Source organism: Apteryx rowi, unplaced genomic scaffold (assembly GCF_003343035.1).
Source record: "Apteryx rowi isolate R43461 unplaced genomic scaffold, aptRow1 scaffold_186, whole genome shotgun sequence".
Classification (NCBI taxonomy): domain Eukaryota; kingdom Metazoa; phylum Chordata; class Aves; order Apterygiformes; family Apterygidae; genus Apteryx; species Apteryx rowi.
Genome location: NW_020448152.1, coordinates 1159452 through 1176709, shown reverse-complemented (window position 1 = coordinate 1176709; position 17258 = coordinate 1159452). Strand labels below are relative to the sequence as shown.

The window sequence follows — 17258 nt, the reverse complement described above, 5'->3', positions numbered from 1 at the left end:
TTCTAAAACTGCACTGGCAGTTGTTGGTGGTTCATTTGTGTCTTCTGATGAGATAAACAAGTATATATTTTCTGCTAGACTCAGTGGTATGAGTTTTAGAACAGTTTGGGGCACATAGTAGTATGTTCCAAATGTACCAAAAAACTTGAAGCTTTTAGGCCTCCCTCTTTTGTGTCATTATAGGTTTGACAGGGTAAATCTACTATAGAGCATGATTCTCAGACAGGTTTGAACTGACTGTATTACATCTGCTCTCTAGTTCCAGCTGCTTTATTGCATTGAAACTATGGCAATCTAGGTAAACACTTGCTGCTCTTATGGGACTGCTGTATAATTGTGCTGTTTGTTTGACAATAACTGGGAATGCCTGGTGCCATTTCCCAGGTTTGTATAAACAAAGGTGGGAAAAAGAAGTGAGGGACAACCCACATGCTAGAACTAGAGGTGATGACAATTCAGAGGTACAGAAAAAAACAAACACCACCAGCTGGCAAAGTTGCATGACTGATACTCACCATGGTGCCATCCAGCCAGAGTGACAGTACAGAAATCATACTGAAAGTCACAAGAGATGGAAACTCCATTCTGATCAGACATTTCTATTTTGTTGGTTTCTCTCCTTGAATCAGTGGTATTCTTTTCAAGAGATCGATCCATTCCTTGGCAGTTCTGTTCCGTAAAGGAGAAGTTATACATCTTGGATATCTGTTTTAAAATGAAAATGCAATTTCAAATATTTCAAGTATGCCACAGTGAAAGTCACTATTTCTGGTTATGAGCTAGCCCAGTGTAGGTTTGCAGATTGGTTGGTGTCAATTTTGCCCATCCCAGAGTTAGGGAATGAGAATGGGGTTGTGGGATACTCCTGAGAGAGCAGGGAAGCACAAAGCCTCCCAGATCTACTGTGGCCATGGGTCCAGTTTATTCACCATATTTTTGCTACTGCCATTCTCTTGGACCATGTAAGAGGAAAGCTGAAAGGCTCACTGAGCTTCTCTTATTTTGAGGAAGTAGAGAGAAAAGCAGCAGTCCTTGAGTTATGATTTTTGTTTTGGGGAGTTATTTCACGATGTGTTACTAGGGCTTATTATTAAAAACTGGTTACTTTCTGGCACTTCTTTGAGCTGTTCTGATCTATGTTTGGAGTATGAATATCTTGAAGAATGCTTTTTTTTTTTTTTTGTCAAAGATAATTTCTTGTCTGGAAGGGAAGAATGTTTGGAAGAATGTTTGACTGTCCCCTCTTACCTTCAGTCTTGGGTAGATATTGATCACAGTCTGGTTCATCTCCACATATAATGATCTTGAGTCATTAATTTCCTGGTTTAGTATTACAGTGAAAGTATTGTGAACAAAATCCTTGGCAAGAAGCACACTGCACTTTGATGCCAAATCATAAATTTTTCCATCAAAAGTCACAAGATGCTTGTTCCCCATTAACATAGCATGATCTAGATAAAGATATTTCAAGGGAAACATCAGTGAATTGACCACAGAGCAGGAAGTGTTATGCTACTACTTGCTTACTGTTATATGAACAGCTACTGACTGGCTTATTCCTAAAATAATTTTCCAAGCTATTAGTTCATTTTAAGTTAGTTACAAGTTGCTCTGCAACAGAAATTCCTCCAGAAAGGGAATAATCCAATAGTTTCTTTTCCATTGTAGATCAGCCTGAGTATCCTAAAACTTTGGGAAATACAAATTAGAATTCAAAGCTCTTCTTTATTTACAGTCATGCTACTTGATACTCTTCCTCCCGCCCCCAAACACACATTATACATTCCTATTCAGAAAACAGTATGAGTATTAAGCGTCTCAAAAAATACCCTGTCAAACCAGATAATCACACATAGTCGTGCTCAAAGAGCACTGCAGGTATACTTTGAATATTTGGTCACTAGGAACTACTCTCAGTGCACTCCATTGTGTCTCCTTACTGGAAGGAAGCCATCAAAAATGTCTCTTTCTGGAAGATCCATTATGTACAAGTAACAGTTGGGACCGTCAGCACACTCTTTTAGCATTAGCAGTGCTTTTCAGGTAATACTGTCTCTGAAGGGCTAAGCTTTCTCCCCCTGGTCAACAGCAGTCATTTCACCAATTTCAAAGTGGGACAGTGCCTTCATGGCAAAACTCAGATATTTGGTGAGCCAAAAGGTATGACTGACATTGAGCAATGACACCAAACTACAAGAGGATATAAATAAGACAGATAGATAGATAAATTCTACCTGCTGATTTCCAGTCTCAACATAGGGAAACATAAAGTGTTCAAAAATTTGAATGAATATTAACTAAAGGAGTGTTTCCAGGAAGTCAGCTTTAACCAAAGTAGGACTATTCTACATATGATTATCAGTTTATAGGAAATACTAGACATGAGGCTTATAGACAAATGATTAATTAGCAACTACCTTTATGTAAACTACTATTTCAGATCAGACTGTGGAATTTAAAACTAAGTGGAAATAGACCCAGCTACAAAACAACACTTTGAAAGGGCTTACGTTCAAAGGGACTCTCCATCATCCTCCGTTTGAATCTATAATATTCTGCAACTATGTTGATGTTGTAGAGGTCTTTGAGAGGTCTCATTAGCTTTTCTTCAATGAGATAGTTAGTAATATTTGCCAGGTGAAGAGAGTGGTCTGCTTTAGGAAGTACTGGCAGTTTTACTGCCACTGAACAGTTCCTATGGAATACAAACAAAACAGCACATGCCCTTATCTGCTAAACTGATTCACAATACAGTTGCTATATTATTAGAAATGTGGAAGTGAAATATTCACCAGAACTGCAGTCTGGTTAGAGCTGCAAAATAAAGATGTACCATGGCTAACATCTGCAAAAAAAGCATGCCATGTAAGGCCATGTTATTACAGTTAGTGTTACTCTATTTGCTGCTGAATATCTACTTTTGAAATGCAGGCTATCCTGGTAGCTTACCAAAATGAACGTTACAGTGTGAATGCTGCGTGCCAAAAGCAATGAATGGTTGCTGTCTGGAACCCTAAGCATATACATTGACATGAAGAATAAAAATATGCGCATATCCATTTAGAACACTACACAGCAGCAGAGTTTCTCCAAAAAAATAAAAATTACCTGGCTGAAAAACGGTAAAGGTTGAGTAAGGGCTTCCGTATCTTGCTCACAGCTCTAGAAAATATGGCTTCTGCCCACCTCAGCATCTGATGTGTGGTCTATCGGACAGTGAGAAAAGCAGATTACAAACCTGACTCTTAAACAACTTCAGAGCAGGGTTCGTACTTGACAGGGAGTTTTAACACAACATTCACCAAAACAACACTTTAGCCTCCCTTGCATTTGACAGTTGCCTGACAGGTAGCATCTTGTCATTTAGAGGTGACCATCCAGAGAACAGACATTAGTTACCACAGCACCAAATACTGCACCAAAATACATCCTTCCTAAAATAACACTAAAGTGCACCAATACTTCACTGAGTTACTGACCTCCACTACCTTGCAAAGGATTGAGCTCTGTGTCAATATAAGTTAGTGTCCTGATAAATCATTTAAGCTCATTTCAACTAGAGGAGCCCAATTCTATTTGTACACTATTGATTGGCATCACAGTCCCTTCTCTCTGTGGAAGAAAAGCAGAAACTATGTGAATGCCTGGTCACTGCTGTTGTGATTTCAATCAGAATTAGCAAAGCAACTCCTTTTCTAGTTGGAAAAGTACTGCTGTCAAAGCAGGTCAAATTTTTCAAGAGCAATATATTTGCTGTGCGCATATCTTTTATGTGGAAAGATTCATTTTCATTTAAAAAAATATTTTAAGTATTTTTGTGCCAATTTGCGTTTTACTTGAGAACACATGAGAGTATTTGGCTCTGTACAGCTACACAAAATAGACAAAGCCTTGGATTAAGAGCCCTCATGAATGGTCCTGGAAGGAAAGGAAGCCAGGAGCATTAACTCCTGTCAAAGTACACAGGGTAAAACAATGCATGTGGTGTGAAACCTTAATAAAGGTTTCTGTCCACTTCTCTAGCTAGATCTATCTATCTATCGATCGATCGATCTATCGATTTATCTATCAATCTATCTATCTAGTTCACAGCTGAGACTTGAATTTGTAGAACTTTTCCTTTAAACCATTAAAAATGAAAACATGATGTGTACTCACCATATCCAGGCCTGTTTTCACAACCCGTATTGCCACCTGGATTGGTTCCATTAGCCAAACATCTTTCACAATCCTGGGCACAAAAGCCTGGACTTTCTTCATGTACTCTTCTGTTTTCTCAAGCCAAACCTCATCCAATGGCTTCAAGGTTACATCGTAGTAGGCATCCTTCAAAGTTGCTAATGGCTCTGAGGCAAAACACATTACATTAAAAAAAGAAAAACTTTAGATAATACATTACAAAGGAATAGCTGAGGTCATTGTTTTTTCCCACAGTTTCCAGCATGGGTGAAGGACAGAAGCTTTCTCTTCATGGAAGCTAGGCACATTTCACAGCTGTGCCTTTGGACACAGCGTTATGGAAAAAAAATGAAACAGAGGCATTTAGCTATAGTTCTGATCCACTCACGTGCCATCTACTATATGTACAGTGCTGCTTTCTGAAATAAATGTAAGGAATGCTTTGTAATATGCCACCATTGCAGCTGCACAGCCCAGCCTGAACCTGACCAAGGAATAACAGGACAGTTTGGTCACAACTAATTTCCAACACAGTCAAACAACTAAATCTCACTTTCGGCAAGAATCTAGTCGTGATCTGTGATGCAAAGTGAGGTTTTACTCTTGCTGTGAGAATAGAAGGTAATTGCTAATTATAGCCAACCATATTTCCGTAAATGGTTTCAGTATGGACTATAGTCCATCTGAGCAGTGATTAATGGCCAGCTGGATAGACCGGGAAACACTATAACAGAGTGTGTGAAATCTGATTAACAGAAACATTCAAAACTCAAGGATGGCTCTAAACAGCGCTTTGGAAAGAAATGCTTGCCAGGGAACTGTTAGCAGAAATGCTTCAGCATAGGAATCAGGGCTCTGTTCTCATCTGATGGGGTCTAGACTCCTAAGTCAAAGACAATTCTTGTCTCAATTATTTCATTAAAAGGGTAGTCACACTGAGGTTACTTAGAGGCTCACTGCATCAAAGTTCCCTCTCTGTAAATAGTAAGAGCTAAGAGTTTAGATCAGCACTTTTTTCTAGATCAAAATAGAAAAATTTATATTGTTCAGCATCTTTTATACTCAGTTTGCTTTCTCCTGCATGACATTGTCCTGTGCAGTCATTCTCCTTGGTTTAGATGGTTTTTGCTTACTTTGCAATTCATTCTGCATTTGCTGGATAATGTCTTGAATTTTATCCAGGTAAAGTGGGAGCTTGCTTCTCAGTATCTGCCTGATTCCACTCTGCTTCCACACCTGGGCGACAGCTCTACCCACACTGTGGAGGAATCCTGCTGCTTCTTGCAAGGCTATCGAAGGCCAGCCAGCTGCTTCAGACAGGAAATCAACTTGCTGCATCTACGGTGGTTCCCAAACAAGAAGAAATGTCAAAATACATAGTGATCACAAACAGATCTTTGCGGTATGTTTTTCCCTTGACTTTGATTAGATCTCCAAAGATGCCATGTTTTTACTGTAGACCTCAAAACAGTCCCTTTATTCCTTGCTCTTTTCTTGCTAAATTGATGCTGAGAACTATCAGCAGGTTTATTAGGAAACAAAGGTAGGTTTGACAACATCAAGTCTTTAAAAGCAGAGTTCCCACCATTCCAAGGTAATCCCGAACACCTCAGGGTTTAGTCAGATGTACAGCATTTTTAATGTGCTTTTTGTTTATACATGAGTTGCAGATGAACAAAGGAATAACCATGTAAATGTCTGAGTAATCTAAACAGCTGCAGATAACAAAAATGATTCTTAATTAACACTGGATGAGCATCTCATGGTGCTTTCACAGATGCTGTAAGGCAGCATGTGTGATGCCACACTACTTTTCTAAGATGTTGACAGCAGACTGCTAATTACTCACTGATCTTCTGAGTCTCCAAATATATCCATCAAACTTCTTCATCTTTTCCACCAGTTTGGCTTTTAGAAGACTCCCAATTTCATTAAGTTTGTACTGTAAGATGAAGAACAAAAATCTGGATTTTATGATTTAGAATTGCTTGTGCTGGGTCCAAAACACTCAGAGTCTGTACTAGCTTAAATGCCAGCAAAGATCCCTGGTGACCTCCCATTTCTGGGGGGAAATGACCTTCGCATCATTCATTGGTTAGAAATAGGAACAAAAGAGTCTAAGATGAAAGACTCTGAAAACCCTCCTCCAGGCAGTGGGTCTGTGGAACCCTATTAGAAGTAAAAGCACATTCCAGACTTCTAATCCCAGCTTTGTAACCAACATGGCAAATTACTACTCCTCTCACTCTACTTAACCTCTTTAGAGAATACAAATTTTAGGAGAGGGTCCCATATTTTCTCAGCTTTCTAGGTGTGACTGAACTTTTTAATTCTCACCATACTATCTTTTCATACCAAAGCAAAAGATAATGTTATTGAGTTAAGAATTGCAAAATCCTCCTATTTGCCTGGTTACTCACCGAAACTCACAAATGAAACACGTCTGGAAGGTGCTCCATGAAACTAGTAAAAATTAAATAATATTCTGGAAAAGTCACACTGCAATTAACTGCCACTGAAGGGTCTCACCTCAGCCTTAAGAATTGGATCCCCACATCCATGAGCCAAGAAACTCAAGCTTTCATTAACAGCTGTTAGCATCAGTTGTCCCATTTTTTCTTGCCTTTCACCATTAATGTTGAGATAGGTATTAACAGTAGCCATCTGTTGCCCATCGGTACAAGCACTGACTTCTATTCCCTCCTCCAAATCCCCTTGGAGAGTGAAAAAAGAGATCTTCATTTATAGGAACAACACCAAAAGACATTGTTTGAAAGCCATTTTTTAAATTACTAAGGTGTTCAGTCAGTGTCTGTGAGAGTTATGTGTTTGTAGAGAAAAACAAGAGGAGATAAATCAGAGAAAATTAGATCAGCTTTGTTATTTGATTTTCTCTATGTGGCTTGCAAATGCTTTAGAAATACAGATTTGCTACTGCACAGAAAACAGTGAACTAATAGAAGGCAAAATAATTCTCTAAGCTGCATGATTGGCAGGCTTTTTTTCTACTTTAGTGTTCCATTGCTCTTAGTTGCTGAAGTTTCAAAACTGTTTAGAGCATAAATGAAAGCAAGTGTTAGTCACTCACTCACCCATCATGCACCTATCATAGTCATTCCCGCTCAAGAACTGAAGACTAATGAGCATAAGCTGAAATGGCTGGAGAAGTGTCCACAGAATCTGGGTGTACAGAGTTGAGTCAGATCATTCCTACAGCCTTCTTACTTCAGCAGTTCACAAACCAATAGTCTTAATCTCATACAGATCACAACACTTATAAGTAAGGACATGAGCCTGAGAGAAATTCCACTCCAGAAGTGGGGTTCACAGGCAGAAATGAAATGGCAAATCCATAACTGAACCTAGTACTGAGATCACTACCAAAATGAGTTTGAGACAACTGTCATACCACCAAATCTGTATGGTTTGCACATAAATCTCATGTAGGCAACAGGTAGGAGCAGGTCTCACTTCCCCACCTTTAAGATGGCTAAATCTAAGTGACATGAATCCTATCTCTGATCACCATCTATTATAATCCTTACCTGGCCAGTAATCATACAAGTCTCTACCAAACTGACCTTTGTAACAAGTTTTAAACTTCAGATTCACTGGTAGCATCATCCAAAAGGCCATAGCTTGAATCACCATGAAGCTAAGCTACCTTGGCACTATAGAGTGTCTTTTCTCACACAGCCTTTCCTCCTGCCTCTTCATTCCAATGAGAGCTCTGAAGATACATACCTTTCAAATACCCCATGTAGTACTGAAGACATTCCTTTCCTTTAGAAGCAGCTACTTTTACTTTCTCTTTCTGATCAATAATCCCCTCCACCAGGATTTGGCTCCGAACAGCTGAGGAAGTAGTTGTTCCTGTCAGGCCTAGCCAAATATCTTCAAAGGCTTTTAACTGCAGCCATAAAGGAAAAACACATTTATTCAAAGCCACCACACAGAATTAATGAAGCCATATTCAGAGATGATGCCAGAAATATCAGTGCCTCCTACAGAGGATAAGTGGGTGAAGAAGATATTTTCCAGCGCTTGTGCTCTATACAGGAGTTATACTATTGAGAGAGGTAAACTATTGAGAGGCATGAGCAGTAGGATGACTGGCTCAAGAGCTGAATGACTAGATAGCACAAGGGAATCAGAGAAACAGCCAGGCTTGTGGACAATCTTTTAGTTGTAGCAATGAAAGACACACACTCTAACAATCAATTCCCTAGGAAGCTGTTAATTTGTGCCATTCATTCATTCACAAGAAATACAGAAAGCCCAGGTAAAGCAGCTCATATTTTTTTCATCTCCCTTCCAGGAGAGAGGGGAAAAAAATCCAGTATTTGTCCTATCCTGTAATTCTTGGGAATAACTATTTAAATCATCATCCTTTTTTTTAAGGGACAGTCTACTGTCTCAGTTAATTATGACTGACTACCCACGTTCCTTCTCATTAAGTTTGGATGGCACTGATCACATCACTCTTCCATCCCACTCATTGCCACCATCAGCTTCTCTACCTTATTCATTTCACAGGAAATTAAGAACAAAGGCAAATAAAATGAACAGAAAGAGAAAGGAAGAGGTTTGCCTCCGTACGTTCATCGTATCAGCTGTTCTGTGCCCTTCTCAGAATGGCCAGTTCTTTTTTCTGATAAACAATACTTTCTTTGAATCTCCTGTTTTATTTCCCTTTATTTTTGCTCTGGTGCCTTTGTATGCCTCACCAGTCATGCTGAAGAAAGTGAGCTACAATAACAGAGCCTCTGAAAAACTGCATATACTCCAGTTGATATACACTTACTGTATTTGTCACTGAATTCTGTAGATAACTAATGTTGGTGCCTTCCTTTCTCTCTTGATCATACTGCATGTACAATGAATTACTGTTACTGTAAAAACGAATTTTCTAAAGAAATCAGAAATACTTCCTTATGTAGCCTGTACTTTCCTTCTAAGTCACTGGCTGCACCTGATCAGTTCGGAGACTAGATGGCAGTATGCCTTTAAAAGAAAAAAAAATGCTAGTAAAATAAAAAACTCACTTCAATCTCCACATAATAGTTCTTCATATCAGCTGTGCTCTTATTTTTTAAGGATACTCCAATCAACCCATCATCTCTTCCATGATCAGCAAGGTGGAATCTGCTCTCTGACTGCAAAATAGTATCTCCTTTGTTGAGCTGATGTTTTCCAGATAAAGCAATTACCTAAGTATGAAAAAAAGATGCTAAGCTTAATTCTTCCACAGAAACAAGCTCTGGACAAAATAGTAAGAGGTTCTATAAGGTTGTTGGCACTCTGTGGTTTAAACTTTGTGGTTTATCATTGCATGTTTGGTGACTACAGCCTTAGACAAGATGAAAAGCTGACCTATAACTATATTCTATTAAGACAAGTCAATTTAATTTTTCCTTATGCTTCTCAACTACCCTAGCTAGCATTTTGATGCATGCTTTTGAACAAAAGGATTCAAGGAATACAGAGGCACCTGATTTTAAAGTGACATGTACATACATTTTTCCCATTAAACACAGTAACTAACATAACCTGATCTTGGAGAAAGTTTTCATTAGCATCAGAATTTGGTTGCTGTTTCCCATTACTAACAGGGCCCAACCTGCTCTGACAGTAAACAAGACAGCCAACTGAGATGTGTTGTAGCCACTGGGAACTGGAATGAGACCACGTTGGTTACCAGTTCAAAGCTTTATGGTTGTTGTGAATATCTACGTTAAACTCTTGGGTCAAAATTTGCAAGTAAGGAAGTTCATGGAAGGGTCTTCAGTTTATGGGTGTAATCTAAAAATAAATGACAACTATAGGATTACACTAAGGTTCAAAAGTCCATGACTATCAGCAGAGCAGGCAAAAAAAGAGTAAACTTTTACCTACAGGGGAAGGAAAGCACTTTTATTCCTCTCTAGTTTCCTTTCTGATCACCCATGAGACTGTTTTGGTATTCTCCAGAAACATGAAATTAAAAGACCTTTGAGAGAGGAATAAAAAAGAAAGAACATGGAGGAAGTGGGAATGTTTACAACCATAATAGGGCCTATAGAAAAAGATGTAACAGTACAGTGGCAAACATGACCTTTCTCCCCCAATCCATCAAAAGACATTATTTATGGTTTATTAAGTCAGAAAAGAATGGCAATTCTTGTGAAAAGTTGCAGCTGAGGAAAACTCAGTCTCCAAGCCAGTAATTAAATTAAATTTGAAGTAGATTCAATATGTTCATGACAGACTTACAGTTGGGAGGTCACAGAATCCAAAGTTAATATAATAGTCCAGCCAGGATGAGTAGTTTGTTTCTATTTTACCCAGAATATTCTGTTTAGTGCACGAAGTCAGGAAAATGTTTTCCAAAGTGGCTTCTAACTGAAATTTATCAGGATACAAGAATCTATTTCTCTGCAATATGCCAAGAAAATAAAATTTAAATAAGACAGCAGAACCACAGACACTCCTCCCTGCCCCCTCCCCCAGCTTTCAACTTCATTTTGTCCCCTGTAGCTTCAGGGTTTAAAAATAACATTTCTACTTGGCAACTGTTACTGGGCCCCACTCTGCAGAATCACCTCAACAGTCTTGCAAATTTAAGGCAAAAATTAGGCCTCTATTTCATAACAACTAATTTGTTCTTAATTGTTCTACATTTAGCTTTCTTCCTATGCAAAGAGAAATACATAAAAGGTGATCATCTGCAAAATGAAATAGTGGTATTTCATAAAAGAAGGTGCTTTACAGAAGCTTTCTTAAAATCTATTCAGAATTATATTTAAAAAACAAATTCACGTCTATCATGGACAGCTTCTGTAAAAAATTAGGGTGAATTAGCAGATACAACGGCCTTTTCTTACCTCGTAAGTCAAATTGTGTTTGAATTTTTTGTCATCCCAGTTCAGATCAAGATATTCATTAAACAACACTGCTGTTTGTTCTAGAGATCCACATGCATTAAAGTGTCCCATACTTAATACTCTCTGAAGCTGGAAGAGGGTGGGGAAAAAAAGGACATACATATTAATAATTTTCTAAAAAATTAGCTCACTATTGTTAACATTTTTAGAGGAGTATGTTTCTGGGCAAAAATACATCCCTGTGAGTACCACTGAAAGGTCTCTAAAAGACTGTGTCAGTCTCTACAGAGAAACTTAAAGAGATTGATGATTCTGTCCTTGGGGAGACTGCATCCTAAATCTGGCAACATGAAGCAGAATTCTTCAGAGGTTTTATTTTTCTTCCTCCAAGACAGGAAAAAAAAGTTGTCGAGTTAAAGGTTTTCCTATGATAACAGATGAAAAAAATTTCCAATCTGGGAGACTGAGGGTCAGAAAGTTAGCTACACCTAACCCTTCTTAGACTCCAAGACTCATACCTGACCGGAAGAGAGTGTCATACAAGCATTCCAGGCAGTGATATTCATCTCTGATTTATCTTCCAGGGTCACTCTGACGTTAGCAGGCTGCCCGCCATTCCACATGAGCTGCATCTAAAACCAGAAGAGATGATTTCTCCAGTGAAGCAGACCTAGAAATAGCAGAAGAGCCTGCAGAATGCACTAGCGGAATGAACTTTGTACAGTGGGGAAAAAAAGAAACAGTTAGAACTGTTACAGAGAAGTGTTAATGCTTCATTAAGCTCTGTATGGCCTGCAAGCTCAACCACCTTACACGAATCCACATAGAAACTGCACTGTTAGAACTCAGGAAGCAGCAGTCATTCCATTACCTTCTCTGGAAGGTGCATTGGGTCTACAGTCCACAGCAATTAATGATACCAGTTAACTGGTGTTACAGTTACTGACAGAACAAGAGAATTTACCCCTCTGAATATGACGCTTGAGGCATATTCACTTTTTAGTGAAAATGATGAGAGAGCACTGTGAGGCACCACTATGAGTACCAAAGAGAGACTACAGACAAGCAAACAGAACATTGCACAATTTGTGCAGCTTATTATTGGGCAGAAAGTCTTCAGCATCAGTTGCTGGATTAACATGCAAGTGTCTTGTCCCAGCAATACAAATGCTGCATTATAAATACAATTTTCAGACAGAAAATACTCTATATTCTTTGATTTTGAAGGCTAATTTATGTCGTTCTTTTTCCTTTTTTCCTATGCATGCTTTGCAAGCACACCTGGCAATTGTATTTTAAAACCTTTCTGGTTTCACACAATATTTTCCCATTTGTGTTGCAAATTTCTAAAAAGTCCTAAAATTTAGTTTTGCTCTATATGAATATCAAAGAATTTCTGGCATTTTTTGTAGAATAGGAGTTTGTTCATCACTTTTTGGACAGTACTTTCCTCATTTCAGTTGCTGGGTAGATACCTGTGCACTTCTGGCTTCTTACCACCCAAAGTGGGTCAGTGCTAAAAGTGCAAGGCAGATGTCATCAGCTAACAACAGTTATGTAAAATTATGCTTGAGAAAAGCATGCGCGTATGCTTAGAAAAGGACACAATGCTGGTATTCCGGACACCAGGAAATAGTAGCACTTGGTGTTCTTTAAATTTTTCAAATGATACCCGGTTCTGTAGTTCTTTGGGATGAAAGGTACACTAGCAGTAAATATAGTATCACAGGTTTGTATTTTGTGCCCTTTCTCATTATCTCACCTGCTGGTTGTACTTTCTGCCTCTTCTTTCTGACAGCGAATTGACCTCCAGTTGCCTCAGAGTGAAGTTAAATGGGTGGGCAACAGCGGCTCTGCAGCTCATATGCTCTCTTCCAAACTTCAGTGATGCTGCTGCTGATACCTGATCAATATCAATGGATGTAAAAGTAACATGAGAAACTTCTCACATACTGACATTTACACGCAGCAAGATTTTTCTGTATCTTTTCCTCAAATAAAGAATGTGCTTAATGAAGTAATTTCTTAAAGAAGCTAGACAAATTCATGTTCAAATAAGGACATTCTTGCTACTTGAATTTCCTACATGGCTACAGCTTGAAGCAAAACTATTGTCTATCTTTTACTAAGATTATGAACCATGCCTAAGTTTCATGAGGCTTAACTTTGTGCCCATCTTCAGCCACTTTCAGGAGCTCTACTGCCGTAGAGTGCTTATTCAAAACGTGTGAAGTTTAAGCACAAGAATAAAAATTTGCAGAATCAGGAACTAAATTCTGTAATGTTGCTGGGAGGTATCATATGCCACTTGAAAATGACTACCTACATTTTAATGTAAATGGTTATGTTTACTACTTCTAAAGTCAAATTTGGAATTTTAGCACTTTGTAAACAGAAAGTGTTTAAGGAATTTGGATTCTTTTTGCAGATAAATTTATGTTTCTCTATGATAATACATTTTATGGATTACCTTTTCTTTTATTCAGAAAATAATGTAATATTTCACCAGGGTGCTGTTTAGAGCCTTCATGCTCCTGTATTTCAGACATATATGTAAAGTAGGCACCATTTGTTGTAAGTCAGTGAGCTCCCCAATCTGACCACATTTGTAAATCATTTTAACCGAAGTTTTCCTAAGTCTAGGTGCATTTTTATTATTTCTATTTTAAAATAATAATGCTTGCTTACTTCCAAAAAAAAAACACGTTTATCTGTTACATCAATTTTGTGCCAAAGGTGTCACACTCTCTGATAAAGAAGAGAACGAAAAAATGAAAGACAAAAGAGCTTTGATTAAATCAGTAATGCAACAGTGCTGAAAATGCTAAGCACTTGTATGCGTTACTCTTGCGTGTGGGTGCACACAGCATGTATCCATGCAAAAGGTAAGTTCTTCATCCTTGTCAGCCTCAGAGTAGTGTCAGCGCATGTAATTCAAAATCCTGCTATGAATTCCTTAGAACTTGCTCCTTTGTCTTAGATTTTATTTCTTTTTTCCAGTCTGTTTTAAACATAACTTTATGCTGTTCTTTCCATCTACTCTCAAATGCTGTTCTAGAGCCTTTCACAGGATTGGGAATGTCCATAATTCAGTGCTTTGAACCATATGTATTTAATTGCCTTTGATTATGCAGCAGCAGGTGGGGTTACTGCATGCAAAATAGTGTGGCATTAATAATACTTCCAACAAGGATATGCGCTGCTTATCTTTCATAGTCATTGTATCCTATACATCCAAGAGAGAGGACAGTTTGCCTCCTACTTCAATTCCTTGACTTGCTTAATGCCTTAAAAAACAAACAAAAAAACCCCACAAACTTGGCAGTTCCCATAATGCCATGAGCTGCCATATCTACCTGGTCCTTGTCATTCCAAACAAGAGTCAGATCATCCTGGTGACTCTGTGCCGAATGCTCCACATACATGTTGAGCCTGGCATGCCATGGGAAAGGGATGGAGAGAGGATGGAAAAACTCCACTAGAAGGAGAAAAAGAATGTAAGTGTGACTGCTCATTTTCTGATAAAGAAAAAGGCACAGGATCTGCTCTCTCACCAGGAGCAGGACAACAGTCAGTTCCCAGAGAGCAAGAATATCTGTCTTGGCTCACACACACATGTGCACAACCACACCAACACACATAGTGACTTTGGTGTGCTGATTTCTGCTGAAGAAATGCAGGGGGGAAACAGAGTCCTCTATTTACCAGTAAATCACTATTAACATGCAATAATCAAAAGATCGATGTCTACACCTAAAGAAACTTGCAGCAAGAATAGCCAGGAAAGTCCTCTTTATGAAGCTTAGATGACCTTACACTGGAAGAGAAATAGTTTACAACTCTCAAAAAGTAAGTGCACTTATTTTCTATATTTTCAGATAACACAGTCTCAGTATAAGGGTTTAGAACCTCAAGGCAGCAGCAAACATGGCCAGTGCTCCCTGCAAGCTCACAGCTGCACTAGGGTAACAGAATTTACTACAGTTTCTGAAAAAAGCCTCAGAACTAGCTGACAGCAAAACAACAAAAATTAAAATCAAGTTCAGGAGAAAAAAGAAAAACAGAAAAAAATGAAATAAAAATGAAATACTTTGACTTTCCAAATTCAAAAGGGCAATATTCAGAAAAAATGGTTTTATGGGTGGGATGTGCCTCTTTATACCTCTTTATACCTCCAGCGCAGTGATTAAAGCATGAACCTGAGATGTGGGTCACCTAGCTTGAAACTCCTTCTCTCAGTTGGGGGAGAGATTTTCATTTAGGTATCCGCTTCATAGTGGACTACCCTAACCACTGGATTATTGGGTATTTGAGGCTAAATATTCCTCAATCTACACGTACACTTATGGACCTGGGAGCATTTTCACCTAGTAAACCACAGTGCATACCTCATCTCACAGTGTGGGGAGACTACAGAGCCTGTAAAGCTCCTCCTCAGCTCCCTGGTTTCTCCTGGAAGGAAGCATAGATGCAGAGGTGCTTTCCAGCTGGATCCTTAAATTGTAAAATTGCAGAAACAAGACCCTGATCTGCACTGCAAAGTTGTAAGCTCATACTATGAGTCCTCCATCTCTCTCACCAAAGTTGTTTATGCTTGTGAAAATAACTAGCCATTCACTGGCACAGAACTATGGAACTATTTTATTCAAAATGGGACTGCCAGGACAGGAGACAGAGAGCGAGCCTCACTCATGAATTTGGGATGTCTAGTTTAAATCACTGCTCTGATTAATGCAGAATGTAGATGTGAACCCAAGTCAGTGATCTCCCAGCTAAGTACCCTAGTTTCTAGGCTAGAAAAAGTAGCTGCAATACTTTAATTCTCTTCTGTATTTACGAACAGTATTTAAGTCCCTTTACATCTCCAGAAAAAGTTCCTAAGTTTCCTTTGCTCTTTAATAAAAAAGTTAAAATATTCAAAAGCATATATAAAATCAAATGTTTCATTTAACCCCGAGCACTTATACAACTTGTTGTAAAATAAAAATAGACATTTTTATTTGTTGATGACTTTTCAATCTGGCCAAACTTTTTCCTGGCATTACTAAAGCTTATTTAAGCTTTACTATTCCATATCTGCAAAGGAGAAATAGCACTTCTAACAGCCAAAGTTCACAGTGAATTTGAAGCAAATAAGATCTTACAAGGACTGGACTGAAACCATTTGAATATGAATTTTAAAATCAAACTTATGTGATTTAGTTTATTTTACAGTCTGCTATCAACGCTTGCAAGAGAGTTTAGAAACCTACCATTAACTTTATGACCTCCAGGTAACTTTGGGAAGAATCCAGTGTAAGTGCCTGTTACCTTTACCTCTTTGCCATTCCAGAGAGCAATGTGCCTCAGCATACGTGTTCCATTACTTTTTTGGTAAACTGTCATGAACATGAGCTGCCTTGGAAGACTTTTTAACTGAAAATAAAAGAAGGGAAACACATTAAATCCTAAGCTCTCTGAAAAGTTTAAAACCTAAATGTGTAATTTTGGTACTGTGCGCTCCTAAGGGTTCTATCTATAGAAACGTGTTTATAAAAGATCTAATACAATGATACCCTAATGCCTAACTGAAGCATACAATCACCGCCATGCATTTCTCTTTGCCTTCATTTCTACAGAAAGTCATCTCCTCACATAATGGAACACAGAAGGCAGAGTATGCCCTTTACAATATTTGGCTTCGCTTATTATGTATTTTGTTTCTGTAGCTCACTGCATAATATTAAAACATTCTCCTTACTACATCAACAGCACAGGCATTAAAGAATAAATCCAGCAGATAATGCAAACAACAATAGATATTGCTATCTCTTTTCTTCCTTATTTATAAAGAGAAATGCGTGTGGCAACTGCATAGTAAAATCTGACAGTAGCTCAGTTTTTAATACATTATTTTCCTCTATTTCCTATATATTTATGTGTACAATGCTCTGTCCATAGGAGCACACAAATATCAATCAAACAACAGTTAATGTTGTTGGACACCCAACTAATCAACATTCAAAAAGTTTGCTCCTGCTACTGGAGAAATCAAGGGCAAAACACCTAATAGGCAGCTGGAGCTGGATTTGACCTTCATGGTTTGGCAGCCAGCATCCTGAATACCTCCCTCTAGAAACAGGACAATCACAGCTTGACTTTTGCCATTTGAGCTGATGGTACCAACCTGAGGTATTGTGTGTATCATTTCAATGATGTTAGTATAGCTAGTCCCAA

General features: G+C 38.4%; 2 protein-coding genes and 1 long non-coding RNA gene across 4 annotated transcripts in view; 2 read left to right on the top strand and 1 right to left on the bottom strand.

Moving 5' to 3' along the window:
* The window catches only part of RMI2 (RecQ mediated genome instability 2), a 19716-nt gene extending 14286 nt beyond the window's left edge, over nt 1-5430 (top strand). The window contains exon 5 of the transcript XR_003252884.1: nt 5362-5430. The gene's annotated coding sequence lies outside the window, so the exon portion shown is untranslated. The remainder of the gene's footprint in view (nt 1-5361) is intronic.
* The window catches only part of LOC112964151, a 22777-nt gene extending 5519 nt beyond the window's left edge, over nt 1-17258 (bottom strand). The window contains exons 1-17 of one of the 2 annotated variants that reach the window (XM_026061883.1): nt 17209-17258; nt 16295-16457; nt 14399-14520; nt 12805-12945; nt 11561-11674; nt 11043-11171; nt 10432-10593; nt 9225-9389; nt 7924-8089; nt 6709-6893; nt 6029-6121; nt 5313-5517; nt 4159-4346; nt 3109-3206; nt 2511-2695; nt 1249-1451; nt 516-705 (exon numbers count right to left, since the gene is read on the bottom strand). In XM_026061883.1, coding sequence (XP_025917668.1) covers nt 516-705; nt 1249-1451; nt 2511-2695; nt 3109-3206; nt 4159-4346; nt 5313-5517; nt 6029-6121; nt 6709-6893; nt 7924-8089; nt 9225-9389; nt 10432-10593; nt 11043-11171; nt 11561-11674; nt 12805-12945; nt 14399-14520; nt 16295-16457; nt 17209-17229 — 2530 coding nt within the window. In that variant the 5' untranslated portion in view covers nt 17230-17258. Of the gene's footprint in view, nt 1-515; nt 706-1248; nt 1452-2510; nt 2696-3108; nt 3207-4158; nt 4347-5312; nt 5518-6028; nt 6122-6708; nt 6894-7923; nt 8090-9224; nt 9390-10431; nt 10594-11042; nt 11172-11560; nt 11675-12804; nt 12946-14398; nt 14521-15430; nt 15445-16294; nt 16458-17208 lie in introns of those variants that run through there. The other variant, XM_026061884.1, reaches the window with a different exon arrangement.
* Nucleotides 5533-12806, top strand: LOC112964153. The gene is made up of 3 exons (XR_003252885.1): nt 5533-5581; nt 9277-9451; nt 11627-12806. It is a non-coding gene; the product is annotated as an uncharacterized LOC112964153 (long non-coding RNA).